At 30.8% G+C, this 21480-nt stretch overlaps 2 protein-coding genes and 3 non-coding genes across 7 annotated transcripts; 2 read left to right on the top strand and 3 right to left on the bottom strand.

Annotated features, from left to right (window-relative positions):
- The first annotated feature begins 474 nt into the window (after window positions 1-474).
- On the top strand, window positions 475-5316 carry LOC111284021 (uncharacterized). 2 transcript variants are annotated; one of them, XM_089758788.1, is made up of 9 exons: window positions 475-627; window positions 1104-1273; window positions 1755-1870; window positions 1972-2031; window positions 2543-2693; window positions 2920-2986; window positions 4347-4418; window positions 4597-4662; window positions 5159-5316. In XM_089758788.1, the coding sequence occupies exons 3-9, from the start codon at window positions 1810-1812 to the stop codon at window positions 5291-5293; spliced, it is 612 nt and encodes a 203-aa protein (XP_089614914.1). In that variant the 5' UTR covers window positions 475-627; window positions 1104-1273; window positions 1755-1809; the 3' UTR covers window positions 5294-5316. The 2 variants fall into 2 exon arrangements, with proteins under 2 accessions (XP_089614914.1, XP_089614915.1); XM_089758789.1 differs by having other exon boundaries at window positions 475-631; window positions 1099-1273.
- LOC111284020 (nucleobase-ascorbate transporter 1-like) lies at window positions 5214-15029 on the top strand. Of its 2 annotated transcripts, XM_089758786.1 has the most exons (15): window positions 5214-5299; window positions 6754-6885; window positions 9427-9524; window positions 9913-10089; window positions 10927-11054; window positions 11160-11235; window positions 11723-11782; window positions 11864-12051; window positions 12133-12229; window positions 12336-12422; window positions 13026-13084; window positions 13173-13264; window positions 13414-13491; window positions 13561-13721; window positions 13793-15029. In XM_089758786.1, the coding sequence occupies exons 1-15, from the start codon at window positions 5290-5292 to the stop codon at window positions 14003-14005; spliced, it is 1656 nt and encodes a 551-aa protein (XP_089614912.1). In that variant the 5' UTR covers window positions 5214-5289; the 3' UTR covers window positions 14006-15029. The 2 variants fall into 2 exon arrangements, with proteins under 2 accessions (XP_089614912.1, XP_089614913.1); XM_089758787.1 differs by lacking the exon at window positions 6754-6885 and having other exon boundaries at window positions 5236-5299; window positions 9369-9524; window positions 12336-12430; window positions 13026-13264.
- On the bottom strand, window positions 14605-14696 carry LOC149519824 (small nucleolar RNA snoR77Y). Its single transcript, XR_016341136.1, has one exon. It is a non-coding gene; the product is annotated as a small nucleolar RNA snoR77Y (small nucleolar RNA).
- LOC149519823 (small nucleolar RNA snoR2/U65) lies at window positions 14719-14868 on the bottom strand. Its single transcript, XR_016341243.1, has one exon. It is a non-coding gene; the product is annotated as a small nucleolar RNA snoR2/U65 (small nucleolar RNA).
- A 44-nt stretch (window positions 15030-15073) lies between the features above and the next one.
- Window positions 15074-15137, bottom strand: LOC149519822 (small nucleolar RNA U49). The gene has a single exon (XR_016341244.1). It is a non-coding gene; the product is annotated as a small nucleolar RNA U49 (small nucleolar RNA).
- Between the last annotated feature and the right edge of the window lie 6343 nt (window positions 15138-21480).

Here is a 21480-nt window from a genome sequence, read left to right as displayed (position 1 = left end):
CTTGCTAGTCTATATCGAAGGCCTTTGTTTGGCCACATTTTGTTGTTGAACTTCTAATGCCCTCTTGAGGAAAAGAAATTAGCAAAAACCAATAACCAAACAGAACCCAAGAAATTAGAATGCAATTTGTAAAAGTAGCACTCAAACAGAGAGGTAGTTATTCTCTTTGCTTTTCCATTTTCTTAGAAAATGGAGATTGTTTCATGCAATGAAATGACTTAACTTAATTCTGATTCATAATTGGTAAAACTTGAACAATTTGATATAGATTTAATTTAAAGCATAGCGATGCTAAACTTAAACAACAAAGCTCGTGAAATTGAGGTTAGTATGGTTGGTTGAAATTATTGGTTAACCATATTGCTTATGCTAAAACTAATACTAATATTTTCTTATCAAGAATGTAGACGGTAATGCAGAAGTCTTTAAGTTTATGGGCTGAATATAGGTTACTTGGTTTAATGTGTTTGCAGGAGCAAGTGATAAAAGTACCGGAAACAGAGATATTTTCGGTTTCACAGTTTATTCTCTGGGTATGGAGTGGATCCAGATAGTCTGGTCTTGTAAGCATGGCCTTATCATCTATAATCTACTTTCTCATGGAAGTTCTTTCTGATAATTTCACTGGTTAGTAAGTTTCTGCTCCTCTATGGCTGAAGCCAACTCACAAATTCCAGTCATGACTAATGGACAATAATACCACTTAACATTAGAATCAGGATCTCTTTATGTTAACCATTTTAGGGTTTGTAATTTTTGGTCGTCACACACATGTGGAGGAGTGCTTAGTCTTTTATGTGTTTGGAAAAGAGTAGAAGCTATTTTCTCACATTCTGTTCAATGGGTTGTAGAAGCTACAAAATTTTGAGGAAGTTGAGATTTTACTGAATATTATTGTTATTGACATGTAGATATAAGCAATATTGATGTTATATTGTGTCGCACCTCATGTATTTTTAAGCGTTTATGCCTTCCCTTTCTCTCTATCTTCTGACAACTCTTTTTCAATGATTCCACATTATTTTTGGCATGGGATGTTTTCATATAAAGATTGCATTTATTTAATTATCTTTTTTTATGATTGTTTTATGATGGCAGCTCAGTCAATTCCTTTATTTGAGACTGCATTTACAAGATGTACAGTTACCTTGATTATATCATATTTATGGTTGAGAAGAAGAGAGCAGCCAATATTTGGAGCAACACATTCCTGGAATCTTTTAGTTTTAAGAGCCCTAGTGGGATGTCTCTCATTATTGAGTTTTATCCATTGGTAAGTTTCACTTTCACATTCTTGCTTTTCTGCCTTTTTAGAGTTTCTGTCTGCTTATATCGGTTGTTGAGAGTCCTATATTTGCAACTTACAATAAAGGCTTTATCCCTCTTATGCTTGCAATGCCATAGCTTTTATATAAATTATTTGATTTATTGCTCTACGTGAAATTGAAAAATTAAATCACTAGGTTGGCATAGGACATAGAATCATAGATTGTTACCAAGGTAAACACAAATTTATTTGTTTGCGAGGATAACCCACCATTGGTAATGGCTTAAACATTTTAAATAGTTTCAACCTTTACTTAATTCTCAGCTTCAGTACTAGGGTATTTCTTCTTTTTTATTTTTCTAGTCATTTTCATTGTAATGCCTTGCCATTCTTGGACTGCTCTTGCTATGGCTTGTAAGCTTTACCCTTGTGAACAGAACTAAGATAATCCTGCAGTCATAACCGGTTTGCTCAATTTTGTTTTCAGCATTCAGAGAATACCTTTCTCTCAGGCTATTGTATTAAGCTTTATAACTCCAATAATGGCTTCTATCATGGCTAGAATTATTTTGCATGAGAAGTTGAAAATTGCAGAAATTGGAGGTCCGTTGACATTTTCTCACTCTGTTGACTTATGCTATAAAATTTGAGCTGCCTTAAAGTGGTAGTGGTTTGTTTACTTTATTAATTATCATCCTTTCCAGGTCTTGCTTTCAGTTTCTTTGGCATGCTTTTCATTTTTCAGCAGATGCTTGCTACACAAGGTACAGAAGTGAGTTAACAGAACCTTCTCTAATGTGCTCAGAATGAATGCCTTGGATATGTTAAAGGTTGAAGTATAGTGGGAATTTTATGTTAGTTTGCTACTTCCATTTTAAATTAATTCTTCTATTATGCGTAAATTAAAAAATATATATTTTATTCATGTTTTTATTTTCTTTCTTTTTGCATGAAATTATTCTAATTGCAGAGTTGATATCTTTGAGGAGTACATTGCACTCTTTTTAGTGTTCTTCTATTGAAAGGTTTAAATACATAGCAGGCATGGTACAAATGTTTTCTTTAATTAATTTTGACGAAGCTAGTGCAGTAGGTGTTCAACTTTATGGTAAACGCATTAATGCTTGCATGAGGAATGGCCTTGAACAACATGTGCTTCGATTTTGTTTTCTCTTCTTGGCTCATGGAATTATTTATATCATTTCCTGTACTTGTGCATTACTGGTGGCAAATCTGTTACTGCTGGTCTTTTTCACCCTTCCGGGGATGTGGCAGGAGAGCTACTTAAAGCTGAGGAAGCAACCAATATAAATTTCAAAGGAAGTCACCATATATATGCAGTCTTGATTGGTTTTTTTGCATCAATAACTGGTGGAATCAGCTACTGTCTCATAAAGGCTGCAGCAAAGGCATCAGATCAACCTGTGTAAGTTTTTTGGTTTCTTTAACTAGAATGGAATCCTTTGAAACTTTCACCTTCTGCAATTCTTGCTTTTTTTTCTACGTATTAAAAGTATTGTTTACCATCATACTTGTTCCTGATTTTTTCTGAATCATCATTCCAATATTTATGTTTGCAAAGCCTTATTATGTATCTACCCTCGTTTTATCTGTCATTCTATTCATTCTTGACACAAATGCTCCTTTTCTAGGTTGACAGTTTTTTCATTTGGCATAGTTGCTAGCCCTGCTGCAGGAATATGCACATTTGCCTTTGAGGTGAGTGCCATAAAATGATCAATTTGTAAATGTTTAGAGAGACACATTTTGTCTGTGTAAATAATTACAGTTTTGACCACAGATGATCTGATGTCATAAAGCTTCATTTCCTCTACATAGTTGTACCATTTATTACTCCCATGCAAAGTTCCGATTTTGGATGCAAATAGAAATCATAATAGATTCATTGGTCCAAAATCCATGGTTTACCTTACATGTCATACTTACATGGATTTTTTTTTCTCAACTCATTTCTTCGCAAATCCTTGTTTGAATATAAAATTACTGACCAATATCAACAAGAGTAGTTAACAGTAGCTTGAATGTATTGTAAGAGCCTAAACCTGCAAGTCTTTGTGAATGGAAAGGGCCTTTTATATGAATACAGGGGCTCCAAGCAAGTAAAACTATTTCAAACTAGTAATGTGGAAGGTTTAATTTTTGTGGACTCAATAATTGTCATGGGCTAAGGCATGTAGAAAATAAGAGGTGAATATGAATAACTAGTTATATTTCTTGACTTCCATTGATTAAAAATAAGCAACAAATTTGGACTGCTGCCTGTTATTGACTGACAAATATTAAAGCTGCAGCAAAAGGTAAATATATGTTTATTGTTGCCCTAATCTGTTTCTCTAGGGGGACGAACATGCTCCCATTTTGCAGATTGGCACTTTTAGAGCCTATCGGCCTGCAAGTTCTCATAACTTTTAAAAACTACTATTACTCTCTATTTTACTAAATATTTGGTAGCTTAGTACTAACATATGTAGAAAAGTAGGGTAGCTGATGAAAATGCTAAAATAGATGTGAGTATAGAGTTAAGGATAAATTAAGAAATATATATTTGAAAAAAGGTAGGAGTGGTAATGATTTAAGACAAAATGAGGTAAATAACTAAATATGTTTAAGGTGGTAAAGTTTTAACCATGTGAGCCTACGGCCTATTAGTGTTGCACTAAGTAAATTTGACTAACTTAGATGACACCCTTATCCAAAACAAAGAAACAACCAAAGAAGAATTGGATGAAAAGTATCAAAAGAGACATTATTTTTTTTTTGGTAATATGGCCCTAAATATGGCACAATGGAATCATGTGATCCATGAATCTGAGCCACATTATGTGAAAAGGTTTAGTTTATTGTTATTATGTGCTTGCCCCTAGTTGGAGTTGCAAACCAGTCAGCATGGATAACTGTGAAAGATTTTACTATCATTTAGCTCAATAGTTCTTTTAACTAGAGATTCTACCAAGTGAGGCTAGAAATTATTATTTTGAATATGTTTTGCATTTGTTGCATTTCTTGGTATTCAAGTGTTTGGAGCATTTCTTAACAGAACTTTACATTTATATTGCAGGAATTTGTGCTGCCAAGTTTCTATTCCCTATCTCTTATGCTCGCACTTGGTATTCTGTCATTCTTAGCAGAGGTTTGCTTCCAGAAAAACAATCAATAAACACTATTGCACCAACAATTGTAATAAATCAATTTTTCTCTAACCAATGGATATTGCAATAATGATAATAACCAGGATACTGAAGCATAGTTTCCTTGTAATTCTGTGGCAATCCTTTAGCCTATATATGTCTGAACATGTTCTGCTACAGGTGTTTCTAGCACGCGGACTTCAGCTTGAGAAAATTAGTAAAGTCGCAAATATCCAGTTTATTGAGGTACACTCTCTCTCTCTTTCTCTCTCTCTCCATTGCACTTTGGGTATTCTTGCTATTGGTTGTAGTCTATTTGAGCTTGAGTAAGTTTTCTTGCTGGAGCTACGCTTACTATACAAATTAACGTTGAAGGCATTAATGCTAACAATATATTTTGAGTTGTTGGTCGAAGAAAATAAGAGACTTGGTAGGAGATATGAGAGAAATGACTTTAACATGAAATCTAATTTCTATAATTGCTTGGGGTTGGAGAAAACTAGTGAGAAAAGAATGTTGTGAAGAAAGGAAAAGGCTTGTGTTTTGACTGTCAATTGTGGACATATATTATGGGACTGATCATAAAGGACAGAAACAATTTCACTGAATGAGAAACTCAAATTGCTTGATTTTGTACAATTTTAATTGGCCATTGTTGTTGTTGTTGTTTTAGCATTCATGATCAAATCAAACAGGTTTTCACCAATCATATTGATTTTTGGCTTTGTGCTTTATGTTTCAGGTTGTCTTATCACAGTTATGGAGCATAGGCACCTCAAGAATCGATCCTTCATTCAGTCGACTCGTCGGGTGCCTCCTTATCTTAATCTCAGTGTCCTGTACTTTGTATTTTGGACCCGAAAATGACATGGAATGAAAAACGGTACTCTTTCTGTCCTATTTTCTATGTTTATCTTTTCTTTTTAGAATATCTTAAAATTATATTCTATTTCCTTTTTTAAACATCTAAAACTTTTTTTTTTATATTTTAAATTTATTTTTATGATTTTTTTTTCTTTTTGACATTAAAAATTATGAAATTTTAATTTTGTTAAAAAAATTTTAATTTTAATATTAAATACATTAAAATTAAAAAAAAAAATTTTGTTAATTTCATAAAGAGTACATTCTTTCCCTTTGGCACCAAAATTTCCGTGTTCGACTTGTTTCATCATAAAATTTTTATGATAAATTTAATTAATTTCGTTTACTTTAGTAGACACGTCCATTAATTGGAGTGCATTTGTATATTCCTTACAAGATTGTTGGAATAATTGTTGCAATATTCTTAGCCGTACCAAAAGCATCAAATACAAATGCATAGTAAAATATAATGGAACATCAAATAGAACCTACATGAAGTAAAAGTTAAAATGCAGAATTTTGTATTTTGAAAATTTCAATCCACGATTTTAAAAAATTTATTCAAGATACATATCATTTGAATTAATATTCATTCGGCAATACTCTATAATCCCTAGCATTTGATTATGGCCTCTTGTCACGTTAAAAAAAATGTAAATAATAGTAAAATTTTAAAGTAATAATGGATCAGAATCAAATTTGATTTGAATTTTTTTTTAATTTTTAAAACCTGACCACTCACACATGCCATGTCATGCCATCAAGAAACAAAACAAGCAAAGAACAAAAAACTTTGTTTAGAAAACACGTGCCCTTCATCAAATATTTATTGCTTATGAACTTGTTTAGTAAAGACTTGCATCACAACATTAATTCCTATCTTCCATTTTCGTATACCTAGCCAATCCCTTTAGTATATATTTTTTTTGTGGGACCATACTAAAAATATCCAAATGTAAGGGCCTAAGGCCCATCCTTTTTTTTTTTAATATTAGATACCATGATTGGTTAAGATTCTTTGGACTTGAAGCAAATATTAGAATGTATCACAATTTTTTTTTTTATCAAGTTCTTGACCAAGGCCCATACATGTTGATTCTCTGAAAACGACATCACAACGACACCGTCTGGGATTCATAGTGCGGGCCCTGGCGTACGTGCAAGTTATTGTGGCTTTCAGATGGTACACTGTTGTACTCCTTTTCATTGACTGCTGCATGAGAAAATGTGGAGGCCAAATGGCTATGTGGTAAATAAAGTAAGAAATCAAGAGCAAACACTAAAGCAGCTTACCCAGCCAGAGAAGAAAGGAAAGGAAAGGAAAAGAAAGGGGGAGGGGGTGTTGGAGGGCTTCACTGAGAACCCATCGCTTCTTTGCTTTTGCTCATTGACATATTATTCTCTTTTTATTATTTTTATTTCCTCGGAAGCTACTTTTCTGCCCTTTATATCTGTACTTTACTTTGTCCTCAGCTTCCCTTCTTCTTCGTCTTCAACTTCTTTTCTCTCTCTACCAAAGCTTAATAACAATGGCAGAAATAACCCATCCTCCTATGGACCAGCTTCAAGACCTTGATTACTGCATAGACTCTAACCCTCCTTGGGGTGCGTGTACTTCTCTCTTTCTCTTTTGTCTAGTGTTTCTTTTTTCTTTTTCTTTTATAACTAAAAAAAGCTGTAAATGAGAGAAATGGGACGGTGGGTCTTGAACTTAAAATTTGCATGTTGTTTGTCTTCTGGTCTCTGCCATTTTTCTCTTTGGTGTTCCCATTGAAGTAATGGCTTTAAGCTTTATTAGTTATGACTCTCTCATGGTGCAAGCTGAAACAACAAAAGAAAAAAAAATGAACTTATGGGTTATAGACTCTTAGTTATGTTTAAAAACAAAAGAGTTGTTTGTCTAAAAAAACAAAAGGGTTTTTTTTTTGTATATCTGTCAATGTAATAGGAGTTATTGTGGCATTGTTATGAACTTGACCCCAGTAGAGGGAAAAAATGATTTAAAAAAAAATTACTTTTTCCACTTTTTAATTGTGCTTCTTAAGTTTTGTTTGTAATATCATTGTTTATAATATTTAATAAATGTAACATTTTGTTGCTAACCTTTTTTCCTCCATTTCGTGACAAAATGCTGATTTTCTTTCTATTCTTTTTTTTTTTTCATGATTCTGAGGCCAATGGAGTTTTTGCCTTTCCATGATTTCTTTGGATAGTCTGAAAAATTATCATGAAAGCAACAAACTTTTGCAACTTTTTTTTTACTGAAGGAGAATTCTTTGATAATCATGGTGTTTGGGATTTGGTACTTTACTGAATGGAATGGCATTTCTTTAATTTCCTTTTACCTAACAGAACAATCCTCTTTGGTTGCCTACTAAAGTGGTCATGCTTGATGAATGAAATACTGGGTATCATTTGCTTTGTATGATAATAGTCGTCAACTTGGAAATGTGGTAAACTCATGCAAGTTTTGGGGACCATGCCTTCAGTATGACTGCAATGACCGCAGCCTGGGAGAGGTTTTTTTTTTTTTTCTGAGACAAGATATCAATTGGTCCCAACCATATAACAATGACATACTTGTACTTGTAATTACCTTCTCTTGGTATAAATTCAATCAGATTATTGATACCATGTTGGAAGAGATCATGCATTTGCTTTTAGTAATCCATTTTAGGATATGCTGTTTCAATGGGCTTGTTAAATTGTATAGGTTCCTAATTTTAGAATTTTTTGGTTATTGATGAGGATGGTGGTGGTTTTTGACCTATTGAGAAGGCTTTGAATTTCAGCACTTCTTCTATGATAACAATTAGATTCTGAGTGAGATAGGTGGAATTGAGTCTACATTGTTTTGTTCAAGTTTTAGAGATGTGATCATTGCACTTTTTTGAACACCAAAGTTATTTTTGCCATGTGAACCATCAGACTTCTGAAAATCCTTGCCAGTAGCTGCTAAATTATCAGTCTGCACTCCCTTAAGGGAACCTATTTGACCACCATTGCCACCTTACTTGAAAATCACCACTGGCTCTGCATGTTCTACCTATTTACTACTTAAATATAAAATGAAGCTGGGAGAAGGTGGATAATGGTTGATACATGTGAGATAAATGTCTAAGAAAAGATAGGTTGAGGTTTGGTCCTTTTGTAGGCTCTTATAACCTCCATGCGAATTCCATATCGCTGAGAAACACAAAAGTTAAATGCTTTGCAGCTTAAAGAAGTGAAGGACCAAGTAATAAATTCAGTTTTCATAAGGATATTTCTTGTAGTCCCTGGTTTTAAGGTTAGGCCTAACTGTTGATTGGGCTACTAGTTAATTCTCTATTTTCATTTGCATTACTTGGGTACTTTCCTCTTGCCCTTTGTATGGAACCTTGAGTTTCAACAATCTATAAGCATAACATTGGGCCATGTAGACACAAAAATAGGATGAAGAGAAGGTGAGCTGGATGAATAACAAAGCCTTTAAAGATTGATGGTTAAAGTTCAATATTGACAAAAAAACATTTGTGGTCCATACAGGGAACAAGTTTTGCTTAAGGATAGCATTCCATCATAGATGCAACTATGATAAGATGTTTTTGGTGGATGTTACTGTTTTTATAACTTCTGTATGATTTAGGTCTAGTAGATAGGTTGTCGAAATCTGGTGAATTTTCCCATCATGAGCCCATAAAGGAATACTATGCATGATTTCTTCTAAACAGTTTCATTGATGTAGATCTCACCTCTGCCTCAACAAAAGGGGGTAGTAGAAATTTCTTTCATCATATATCAACGTGGATCAACCCCAAGAATCAAGGAATTCTAGTTTTTTGTTCCCACCTGTAGCAGCATGCTGAATAAAATTTAGGGGACAAGGGATTCTAGTTATTTATTCATACCTGTAGTTCAAAAGCAATCTCATTTCTATCTCTGTATATATGCAAGTTTTTTTTTTATGTGCACATACAGGTTTGTCACTCTATACCTCGTTATTGTAAATAATTCATCAATCCCTTAAATGTTAATTCAATTAAGTCTAAACTAATGCAAATTAGAAACAAGTCTTCATTTTGACTTTGTTGAGTTCAAATGTGTAGGTGTCTAGTTTCTTCCTGAATATCTTGCACATGCTGATAAAGAAAGCTTTTCTTGCAGCTGAAACCATCCTATTAGCATTTCAGAACTACATCCTGATGTTGGGTACAAGTGTAATGATCCCTTCATTGCTTGTCCCAGCAATGGGTGGAAGCGATGTAAGCTGGTTATACTCAACCTCTTGATTCATGCTTGGTTTGTATCATGAGCTTCTGACTTGCTGCCATGCCAATGAACTATGATGGTAGCTTTGAACCAAGTTATTGGTTCCCAACTAGTATTATTTTTGAAGCTAATATGCCATTGATTAAGGAGTTGAAATTAAACCTTGCCTTTGCTTCTTTTTTTTTATTCTTTTTCTATTATTCCCTTCTCAATTTCACAGTAGATTGAGAACTGGTAATCATATATGGTTGGATTTTAGTTTAGAGGATCTTGGAGGCACTATTTTCCATTATAGGTCATGCATGTATCCTTCAGTTAAAATTTTCTTCTTTTCTTTAACACCTATTCTGTTTCTTTATCCTTTTTTTTACTTACGACCAGGGGGACAAAGCACGGGTAATACAAACTTTGCTCTTCGTAGCTGGCATTAACACACTTCTACAAACACTTTTCGGAACAAGGTTGCCAGCAATTGTTGGAGGCTCTTATGCTTATGTCATCCCAATAGCCTATATAATCAATGACTCGTCATTGCAACGAATTAGCAATCAACATGAAGTAAGTTGCTCGTTGACCACCTTTTTTTTGAGCACTTGAGAACCATATAAATATAGCTGACAAGGTTGAAACAAACTTTTACTCCATAGTAGTTGACCATGAGAACTTTGTGAAAATATGCATGCTAGCAAACATAGTAATCTAATTTTGTTTTCTAACCTAGCAGCTGGCACATTTGAGTCCTTGCTCAAAGAAAGAGCAACTCTTATTTTTCCAATATTTAATTGGAGAAGGACAAAGAACTCTAATATTGTATACTGTCGGTGTTAAATTTTAGATGGCCATCCAAACTAAGGCGAATAGGTAATAGTTATTTATGTTAATAACAGACCTGCGACATGTAGGGATAATAGGCATATCTCGGAGGGAACAATAAGAGGGGCAGCATCTGCTCTAACACCATGTTAAATTTTGTAATAGGCATCCAACTTAAAACTAATTGGTAATAGGTGAAAAGACCCTCATTATATTTATGTGCCTGGATAACCAATTTAGGTAATTGGGATTTCTTTTATCACCACTTAATAGTCAGGACTTATTATTGAGATAGAGTAATATCTGGTAAGCAGGAGTCAATGTCCTAACAAGCTTACCTTGTAAAATTGATTCATCATGGACATCATTGTAATCATGTAAAAATGCATAACTTCTAATTGCTTGTTACACCCACCTATTGGCATTGGTTCAGAATAATGGGCCAAGGAAATGTGACTTAAATGGGTTTCTTCTTAAGAATAAGCTGCTTATTGGAAACAGTTTGTTTTAAATTCTACAGATGTATGCTTTTAAGTGGATGAATCTAATAAAACTTTCTTATTTGCTTGGGGTAATTGAAAGAGATCTTCCAATGTGATTGGTTTGCAGAGATTTATACAAACGATGCGAGCTATTCAAGGATCTCTTATTATAGCCTCAAGCATACAAATTATGATGGGATACAGCCAACTTTGGGGTCTTTTTTCACGGTACGTTGGTAGCATATGAAAATGTGAAGTTGTTAGCCAACCAGTGTTGGATTATATTTTTCTGGATTATTTTTTTCTTCACTGTTGTTTGCATTTTCCATGCAGGTTTTTCAGCCCTCTGGGTATGGCACCAGTGGTTGCATTGGTAGGCTTGGGACTGTTTCAGAGAGGATTTCCTTTGGTAAGTATTGCTATAGAAGGGATTTTTTTTTTACATCGTGTGTCCGTTTTGTTGACCCCAAGTATGGAACTTCTATCAACTGTTACGTGAAGTAAATAAAAATTAGATTCCGTTGGGATATATATATATATATATATATATATGCAGTTAATGGATGCATTGGTCTAGTTAACATTAAGTTATCATATTACAGTTCCACCCAAACACATTTCATGTCATTTTCTCAGTTAGTTAAAAGTGAGCAGTTTGTTATCAATACTAAGATTGTTTATTTAACTCTTTAAGAATGAGATTCTTTTAAATTCCAATTTTGTCTACCATCCAAATTTCGTTTTCCACCACAATGTTTTAGTTTAACAGATAAATTATGCTTGCACTTGAAGTAACCACTATATCAAAACTTACTGAGATCAGCTGGATGGTGTATTTCCTGTTTCTATGTGAGTATTACATACCTCTGATTCATTGTTTGCAATATTTGTTTCAGCTGGGAAATTGTGTGGAAATTGGGCTGCCTATGCTGTTGTTGGTGATCGGCGTGTCGCAAGTAAGTGTTTAGTGTAAATTGTTTATGTATTCATTTATGTGTTTATTTTGCTTATGTTTCACATAACAATGTGAATTGCAGTATCTAAAGCATGTGAGACCGTTAAGAGAGGTCCCTATTTTTGAAAGGTTTCCTGTATTGATCTGTGTTGCAATCATTTGGATCTATTCCCTTATACTGACTGCCAGTGGGGCTTACCGTGACAAGCCAAATGGTACTCAATTTAGTTGCCGTACTGACAGAGCAAATCTCATATCTACTGCTCCATGGTATATCAAAACATCAACTTCAGCTTCTGTTGACTTGTGTTCTGTTTTCACTGCTTCTGACATTAATGTATTACGATTCAGGTTCAAGTTCCCATACCCTTTTCAATGGGGTCCTCCTACATTTTCAGCTGGCCATTCCTTTGCTATGATGTCTGCTGTTCTAGTGTCTATGGTTGAGGTACATCTTATTGATGGTACATTCTACTTAAAGTTCAATCTAACAAGTCTTCCGTGAACGATTTTGTGGTTGATGAAGTTGCTTCTTAATGTTAACTATGCTATAGTCGACCGGAGCATACAAGGCAGCATCTCGATTGGCTATTGCTACTCCACCTCCAGCTAATGTGTTAAGCCGTGGCATTGGCTGGCAGGTGGGTGGGTGGGTTTAACATTGCTATCACTGTCTATATCTTTTTCTTTTGATGGGTACATGTTCATTTATAAGTAGGCAATACATAAATCATCAACCAAACAAGCCCTTATAGAAAGAAATCGACTAACAAATAACCAACATACCATTATATAACTGATGAAAGACCAATGCCGATCAAACCCACACATGATGAGACTTGAACCTAGAGCCTAATTGTTTGAGAGCCTTTCATCTTACAGTTAAAGAGAAGGCCTCATCGGCTATCTATCAATAGCATGTACTTATTGACTGTAACATATCTTTTATCATCCGGGGAAAAGTCTATGATGAAGATAAAAGCGAGCAATTTTGCTCTGTGGGGGAAAAGACAATGCATGCTAGATAATGGAGATTATTGTTTCAAATCATGCTTCAATGTAATAAACAACTGACCTTTTTCATCCTCAGCCATGAGCATCATCCGTCTAGCTTTGCATACATTATCAACTATACATAATTATCAATTTCACCGTTGTCATTTTGACTAGCCTTATATTAACTTTCATAATTTGATATTTCATTCAAGTATCTTTGTTGGATGATTTTCATTATCCTTCTGCAGGGGATCGGCATCTTGCTTGATGGTCTATTCGGAACAGGCACTGGTTCTACTGTTTCTGTGTAAGATATACTTGGAGACCAGCTATTGCTGCATGCTGCAAGAGTTGTATTTTTTTCCCCATGTTGATAGACATCTGACATGTCACAGGGAAAATGTTGGACTCCTTGGACTAAGCCGAGTTGGAAGTCGCAGAGTTGTACAGATATCTGCTGCCTTCATGATATTTTTCTCAACCTTAGGTATGCCAGGTGACCTTCCCTTTCCCATCTGATGTGGGATTAATGCACCCTGTCTACTCTATTCGAGCGCTTGGCATGACACATACACTAAGGGGATCTCAAGAGGAATCATGCTTAACTTTATGGTATTTTGACACATGTTTTTGCAGGAAAATTTGGAGCTGTCTTTGCATCCATACCTTTCCCAATATTTGCAGCACTATATTGTGTTCTCTTTGGCCTTGTGGGTAAGTATTACTTTCTGTTGTTTTCATGCTGTTTATATCCTCAATGACAAATTTCCTTCTTCTTTGCAGCTTCAGTTGGATTGTCCTTTCTCCAATTCACGAACATGAATTGCATGAGAAACCTCATTGTTACAGGGCTATCACTCTTCCTTGGAATTTCCATCCCACAATTCTTTAATGAATATTGGAATCCAACTCGCCGGGGCCTTGTTCACACCAATGCAGGATGGGTAAGCATTGTTGCCAAACTTGGTAGAATCCTGTTGAAATTGCCATTGATACAGGTTAAGTGTCCTTGCAGTTCAATGCATTTCTGAACACCATATTCTCATCTCCGGCAATGGTTGGTCTGATCGTCGCGGTGTTTCTGGACAACACGTTAGAGGTGGAAAAATCAAAGAAAGATCGAGGGATGCCATGGTGGGTTAAGTTCAGAACATTCAGAGGAGACAATAGAAATTACGAGTTTTACACTTTGCCATTCAATCTCAACAGGTTCTTTCCACCAACTTAGTGAGATTCAATATCAGGCAAGAATCAAAGCTAATTTCATTTGGCAAATCCAATCCAATCTGATTATTAACATGGATTTGATGCCCTAATCTTTCCTTCGGTTTTGATTCCAATTTTTTTTTGTGAGTGGTAAAATAATAATAAAGGAAATCAGTTTTTCTGCTGAAATTTTCTCGGTTTTTCTGCGCAAACAAACATGAACCCAAGGCTTCCCATGTCGAAAAGTTTGGGTATTGTTTCGCATTAACTCAAATTAAATAACTAACGAATCTCATCACTAAAAAAAATAAAATATATGTTTTCTTCGCTTACACGAGCCACTAGCAAAGGATCCTTCAAAATTGATATTTAAATGTTCCAATAAATAGGAATCACGTCTCACATTCCCACATCGAAAAATTTGGATATACATTGTGATCTATATGACTCTGCATTAATTGACATCAATCAATTTTGCAATTTTAAATTAATGACGTATTCTGTCTAAAAAAACATGAACTCAAAAGTTCAAAAGCGTTTGAAATCTAAATTAAAACTAAAAAAATAACAAATGGCGAAGCATTGAAACCAAACGCCAAGAAAAAAAATCAAGCAGATTATACGAAGCCTCAGACAGCCAGTGAAATTGACATCAAAATAAAAATTCAGTCGGTAATTCCAACAATTTAAATATAACAAATCCTCATTGGCTTCCACAATCATTTGAAAAAGAAAAAATGTAATCGCCGAAAACGGCACCGTAGATCGCAAGGAATCAGATCCACAGGTTCCTATCAGCAAGCGAAACATGAGATTGCTTTCGGTCCAATCATAGCATCGCCGGTCACTGCTTTTTTTTTGCTACCGGCGACGTGGCATCGGACCCTACGCCCCGTAAATTAAGAATTGAAACTGATAATGGTTTTTCAGAAACAAAAAAGTACCCTCAGAGACCCGTTTCAAATCAAACACACAGCGGAACAAGCTTTTAGGAATCCCCGCGTGGATTCCCGGCCAATCACAAGTACCTAAGAACAAGAATCAGAGGGCTGAGATTGGCGGATGGGAAGACGGTGGTTTTCCTCAGCGTGTTGCCGCTGCTGATTAAGTGTCATACGGCACTTCCTATCTATGGGATTTCTTCCTCATTGGGATTTCGCTCTTAAGATTTTTCCCCAGCCTATCAAAATAAACACCAGAAATCCAATACGAATTTTTAAAAAAAAAAAAAAACAGAACAAAAAACTAAAATACCCCTTTGTCATGAACCCTGGAATTACATTATTTACCTGATTTTCGCTACGAGGGAAAGAGAAACTTAGTTGGGGATTTTATAGAGAGCAGTGAAGTAAAACCCTAGATCTCAATGGCCGAAACGGGTTTCATGCCCGTTATGAATAGGCCCAAAATGTTTGGTCCGGACTCGTTTAAATAACATGATAGGAGAAATGTTTATGGGCCGGTTGAGTTCCATCAGATTTACATTTGATATTAATAATTTATATATTTATTTTAAAATAATATTTTTTATTTCAAATTTTTTTTAAATCTAACCTAAATTTAAAAATATCTCAAAATTTATTTATTAAAGCTAATTTATATAATAAAAATTAATTTTAAAAAAAATAAAAATTCACATATAATACTTTAATTGTATATATTTCATTCGGATTTAGTTAGGTTTGACTTGAATTTTAATTTTTTTATCTAAAACTCAGTCTAAAATTTAAATAGATCTAAAAATTATATCTAAATATATTTAATAAATTTTAATTTTTTACCCAAATCCTATCAAACTTTAAGTTGACATTTGAATATAGACAGATAATCTGACCCTTGAATAGGTCTACATGATAGTGATAGATTTCAATTACAATTATTTTTAATTTTCTTTTTAATTAGATTATACTATACTTAAAGATGAATGTAAACCTATTAACTAAATATTAATTAAACCTTGCAAAATAAATAAATAATAATATTTAAATTTTAATAATTTCTTAATTTTGAGTCCCAATTAGCTTCTAATTCTTTGGCATTCAATCTTCCAACATATTTGCCTTTTTCTTTTAAGTGAAAAGAAAGGTGGCGTTTGGTTATCAAAATTAAGCAGTTTTGTACAACACTTTTCAAAAGCTAATCGGAATGATACGAATAAGACATATAATCTTATAAAAATATATAAAAATCTAACAAAAAAATAATAATATGATGTAAATAGTCTACATTTTTTATATGTGAACAATATAAAAAAATTAACATGTGTTCTCTAATAAATGTATTTGAATAATTCAAAAAAAAAATCAAATAAATTGATTTTTATTTACCTTAAATAATTTTTATTTAAATTTATAAAAAAATGTAATAAAAGTTTAATTGATATCATTAATATATATAATAATTTTGTTAAGACCTTTTTTAATTATAAATATTCAACTTTGAATTACATTTATGTAAAAAAAATTTACTTTCCAATATTCAATTCTACTTTTTGAGATATGAATAGGTTTTCATTGTCAAACCGCTGATTTTTTTCATTGACTTTTTAATTAATGAATGTAATTTGGTTATTTAATAAGGTAATCTACTAACCTAAATAAATATATAAATCATTTAATATTGAGAATTCAAATAAAAATAAAAGCTTAATTATTTTTAAACATATTTTTCATTATATATTATATAGGTGTCTTTTTTTAAGAATCATACTACAAGTTATTAATTACTATATAAAACATTTTAATTTGAAGGCATAATTTACTCTTAATCAAAAGTTTTTAAAATATAAAATGTAGAATTTTCAAAATAAAAAGCTAAAAACATGTTGATAATTAAATAACTTATTATAATTTTTTGCTTAAATTACACCAAATTTTACAAGAGCTTCTCTATTATAAATAGAGAATCATCTTATACTAAAATTATTTAAAGGTTCATCAAAACCTTTTAAATGCATTTGTTCAGTTGTAATTAGGTAAATCTCTACTCAAAAAATTACATTGAATCTTTTATATACAACCAATGATTTTTATTTTTAGTTATTTTTAGTTTGATTTAGTTTTTCAATCAATATTAACAATTAAAATGTATTATTTTTACTTTAGGTATTGTTTATCTTTTGTTTAGCTTTTTCAACCAATAAATATTTTTACTTTATTATATTTGGTATTACCTCTCTTTTCTTTATATTTTATGAATATTCAATTAAACTCCATTTATAATTCATTTTATTCTTAATGATCTTAAGTCATTTACTTTCCCATTGGCTTGAATTTCATACCGACATGAATCTCCATTTGATTTCAAAATATTGTATCTAAAATTTTTATAATACAACAAGATAAAAATTTCACATTTCATAAAACAAGGAAGAAAACATAATTTTTTTTTTTTACTTTCCCTTTAAGATTTTACCTTTTCATTTTTAATTTTTTTGAACATCATGTTTATTTGAGTTGAATACATGTGTTTTTATTCTATTATATATTTTTTGTTTAATTTGCTTTATATGAATCAATGGCATTATGTTAGAGCAACTCCATTTATAATTTATTAAATTTTAATGATCTTAAGTCATTTACTTTCCTATTAGCTAAAATTTCATATTGGCATGAATCTCTTTTTGATTTCAAAATAACAAGACAAAAATTTCACAGTTCATGAAATGGGGAAGAAAACATAAATTTTTTTTTTTACTTTCATTTTAAGATTTTGCCTTTCATTTTTAATTTTTTCAAACATCATGTTTATTTATGTTTAATATATATTATCGTAATAGTTTTGTGTCCGTTTGACAAATTAAAAAAAAAAAAAGTTACCACCAATCTTTTTTGGCTATGTACAATTGGTCACCTATTAAAATTTATCATTTTAATTAGATTTTAAAATTAATTAAAATTTATTAAAAAGATAATTTTATGATCTATGAAACAGTCTGAGTTTAGGAGTTGATAATGCATGGGGATTGATTAGCACCCCTATAGCTCCCGTTTAAAACGGTACCGATTAATTATGTGTTATCCATTAATTTTGATAAAAATAATCTTATTTTCGATATTTGAAACATAATTTTTTTTTATTTTTCATTTATTGGAAATTGATTTTTTTAATTTTATTTTATTTTTTTAGTGCTCAAATTTTATTCAAGAAAAATAAATTATAACGTTTTTTATCGAAATAATTCTTAAAATGTTTAAGTACATTGGTAACATTAGAAAAACCTTTTACTTAAAAATTTCTTAAGCATCACTTCTTGGAATACCTTAAAATCTCATATTTTAAGATTTGAATTTATTTTTTGTAAAAACCATGTTGTGCACACAATGCAAAAAATACTAATATGTTAATGCACACATTTTATTATTGATTTTTATTATCTTTTTATTATTTATTTAAATTTTTTAATAAAAGAAATTTTTTATTATATTGAAGATTTTCTATAAATATTATAATACACTTGTAATATTTTAAAAAAATATTTTCACATTGAGATTTCTTAAAGCATCTCTACTAGAAATACTTTTAGAATTTCATTATCAGATAAAATTTTATTTTTCTCATTTTTTATCACTTTATTTTTAGTTTATTAGTTAATTTTATTTTTTATTAATAAAAAAGAATTTTTTTTATTGTATTGAAAACTTTTTATGAATACTTCAATATACTAGTAGTATTTTAAAAAATCTTCTTATCTAGAGATTTTGTAAGTATCACTATTCAGAGTACCTTTGAATCTCATCATGGAATAATTTTTTTTTTCTTACATTTTAAATTATTTTTTTATTAATTAATTTTTATCAATTATTGTATATTTTTCTTTATTCTTGTTCATTAAATTTTTAATAAGTTTATGTTTAGTAATTATTTTAAATTAATTAAATTAAAATTATTTTATATTTTCTACCATTTATTTTATTTTATATGAAAAGTTTATACAAAAATAAAATAAAAATAACAGAAAATTCATAAATTAAACAATAGAAATATAAAAAAAAATTGAGCAAAAAAAAAAAAAGTTATGAAAAAAAATACCTAAAATGCCCATAGTCAACACCGGTCAAAAGTTCAAAACAACTTAGACGGCTCAGTCAACCGACTTAATCAGCTTGGTTTGGATATACAGTTGGTTCTATTCCTGGCTCGGACTTATAGTCAATGACTTAATCAGCTTGGCTTAGATATACGGCTCGACTTAAATATTATGCTCGACTTTATTTCTGGCTCGATTTGGTGGCTTGGCTACCACTTTAATCAAAATAAGATCGTTTTAATTTCACTATAAATAGCCCTCAAAACACCCCACTCCTTCATTTTTTTCCTTCATTCTCCTTCTCTCTTCTTTCTCTCTCCTCTCCCCATAATTTTTATTTTCTCTCATTTCTCCAATTTTCAGCAATTCTTGTTGCCACCGTTATCGGTTGCCGGTGTTGTCGTCGGTCACCATTGAGTGTACTAAAAAAATTCTTAAAAAATACCTAAAAAATTATTTTCGACCCCCGAACTCAAATCCAATCTTATTTTTTTGTGAGAAACGGCCTAAAAGGGCATAGATCAAGTCTAAATTTTTTCGTCATAATGAAAAAAATATTTTTTTGTGTTTTTTGCGCTAAAAATACCCTTTAATAGGGGTTGTGTTTTTTGGGTTTGTGATTTTTTTTTGTTTGGTTTTTTTGGCTTTTTAACAAAGTCTTTTTTTTAACTGGTTTTTTTTTTTTTTTTAGTAATTTTTTTTTGTGGAGTTTCTTTTTTCATTTTTTTTTTTGTTATGGGTTTTCGTGGCTCTATTTATAGAGCCAAAAAACAATATTAAAATCCCAAAAAATATAAGATTTGTGAGATTATGGTTGGTGGCTGTCAATATGATTACCGATGGCTATTAGGGCGACTATCAGTGGCTGTCAGGTGGCTAGCAAAAAAGTTACAAGAAAAAAAAAACAAAAATAATAATAAAAAAGAGAAAATAAAATACAAAGTAGGTGTCTTCATATGTGATTTTATTCTATTATATTTTTTTAGTTTACTTTGCTTTACATGAATCAACAACATAATTTTTTTTGGGTACAATGGCATAAATTTTAAACTAAGATGTTAATTACTTTTACTTATGCCATTTTATGATGCCTTTTGTCAACAATTTTATCATGACCAACTATTTAGTCATGGTTAATTTAATTGTTATTGAATAAAAGAATTAAATAAGAAATATGAGGTGTGTTTAATGTTTATTTTCTAATATATGCATCATTATTTGATGATTTAAAATTTTTAAAAATAATAGCTTAGACAATTTTGCTATTTAATATTTAACATGATTCATAACAAACAATTAAATAAATTTTATTATTAACGAAAATTGTTAAAAGACATAATTAGCTTTTTATTTTTATTTTTATTTTTATAATATATAATAAGATAAGTAATACAAAATTTAATGTAAGTGATATATTTATTTTCACCAAATAATTCAAAAACATTGATTCAATGTAACTTTATATTCAACATTTTATCATGCACTCTTTTTTTTTTACAATATTTGTATTTTAATTTTTATATTTCAATTCATATAATTGCACATATTAAAAATATATTACCAAATAGGTCTCAAAACAATTCTTTTTTTTATGCTTGTCAAAAATTTGTCAATAAAAAATTACATCTGAAAAATATTTTGGAGAGCTTTTCTAATTAAAAAAAAACAATGAAACCTTAAAATAAATAATTGATTTTCATTTTCAATATATTTTTTTATAACTGCATGTTAACTTAAAGCATTTTAATGATTTTCTTAATTAAGTCAATCCAATACTAATTTTGATTGAAATTTCACTAATCAAATAAATATGGTATTTGTTTTAATACATAACAATTCTTTTACTTAATTTGTTTTGAAAATTTATGTGTTTTAGTTGTAGAGATAAAAAGTAAGATAATTTAATTGTATCTATTAAATTATAAATTTATGATAAAGATGAGATAAGTATGAATATTAAATTACTAATTTATAGATACCAATAGATTAAGTTCTCCTTAGTGTGTGTATGTATATATATATATATATATATATATATTATATAAGAGGGATAATTTACATCAAAAAAGTTTTACATATTTTTTTTGATAATTGATTATGATAAATTCAAGAGATGAGAGAAATAAATAAAAAAAAAAGTTTAATCTCATCTTTTGAATTTATCAATGCTTAAAAAATTGTACAAAATTAAAAAATTTTATATTAGTATAAATTGATTCATCTTTATATATATATAGACACACATACACCACCCATATTACAAAATGAGATTTTTAACATTATTTATTATTATGAAAATATAATTTCTTATCAAATTTATAAATATATTAATTTTTAAAATAAAAATTTTGTTTTTTAATAAATAATCATTTACTTTTTAAATAGTAGTGTATGTAAAATATATATAATTGATTTCCGTGCATAACACAAGTTTAAAACTAGTAAAATCTTTAAATTTAAAGATTCCA

The sequence above is a fragment of the Durio zibethinus genome, chromosome 3, assembly GCF_047325235.1.
Source record: "Durio zibethinus cultivar Kanyao isolate XHJ-2024 chromosome 3, ASM4732523v1, whole genome shotgun sequence".
Taxonomy (NCBI): Eukaryota; Viridiplantae; Streptophyta; class Magnoliopsida; order Malvales; family Malvaceae; genus Durio; species Durio zibethinus.
This window is presented reverse-complemented; position numbering and strand designations above follow the sequence as displayed.

What these genes read in the sequence shown, in the direction of transcription:
- LOC111284021 (XM_089758788.1), top strand. Translation starts at nt 1,810, where the DNA reads ATGGCTTCTATCATGGCTAGAATTATTTTGCATGAGAAGTTGAAAATT. An exon ending in TATGCACATTTGCCTTTGAG is followed by an intron (nt 2,987 to 4,346) that starts GTGAGTGCCATA and finishes TTTATATTGCAG; the next exon opens with GAATTTGTGCTGCCAAGTTT. An exon ending in CAAATATCCAGTTTATTGAG is followed by an intron (nt 4,663 to 5,158) that starts GTACACTCTCTC and finishes TTTATGTTTCAG; the next exon opens with GTTGTCTTATCACAGTTATG.
- LOC111284020 (XM_089758786.1), top strand. An exon ending in TTCAGAGAGGATTTCCTTTG is followed by an intron (nt 11,236 to 11,722) that starts GTAAGTATTGCT and finishes TATTTGTTTCAG; the next exon opens with CTGGGAAATTGTGTGGAAAT. An exon ending in ACTGGTTCTACTGTTTCTGT is followed by an intron (nt 13,085 to 13,172) that starts GTAAGATATACT and finishes GACATGTCACAG; the next exon opens with GGAAAATGTTGGACTCCTTG.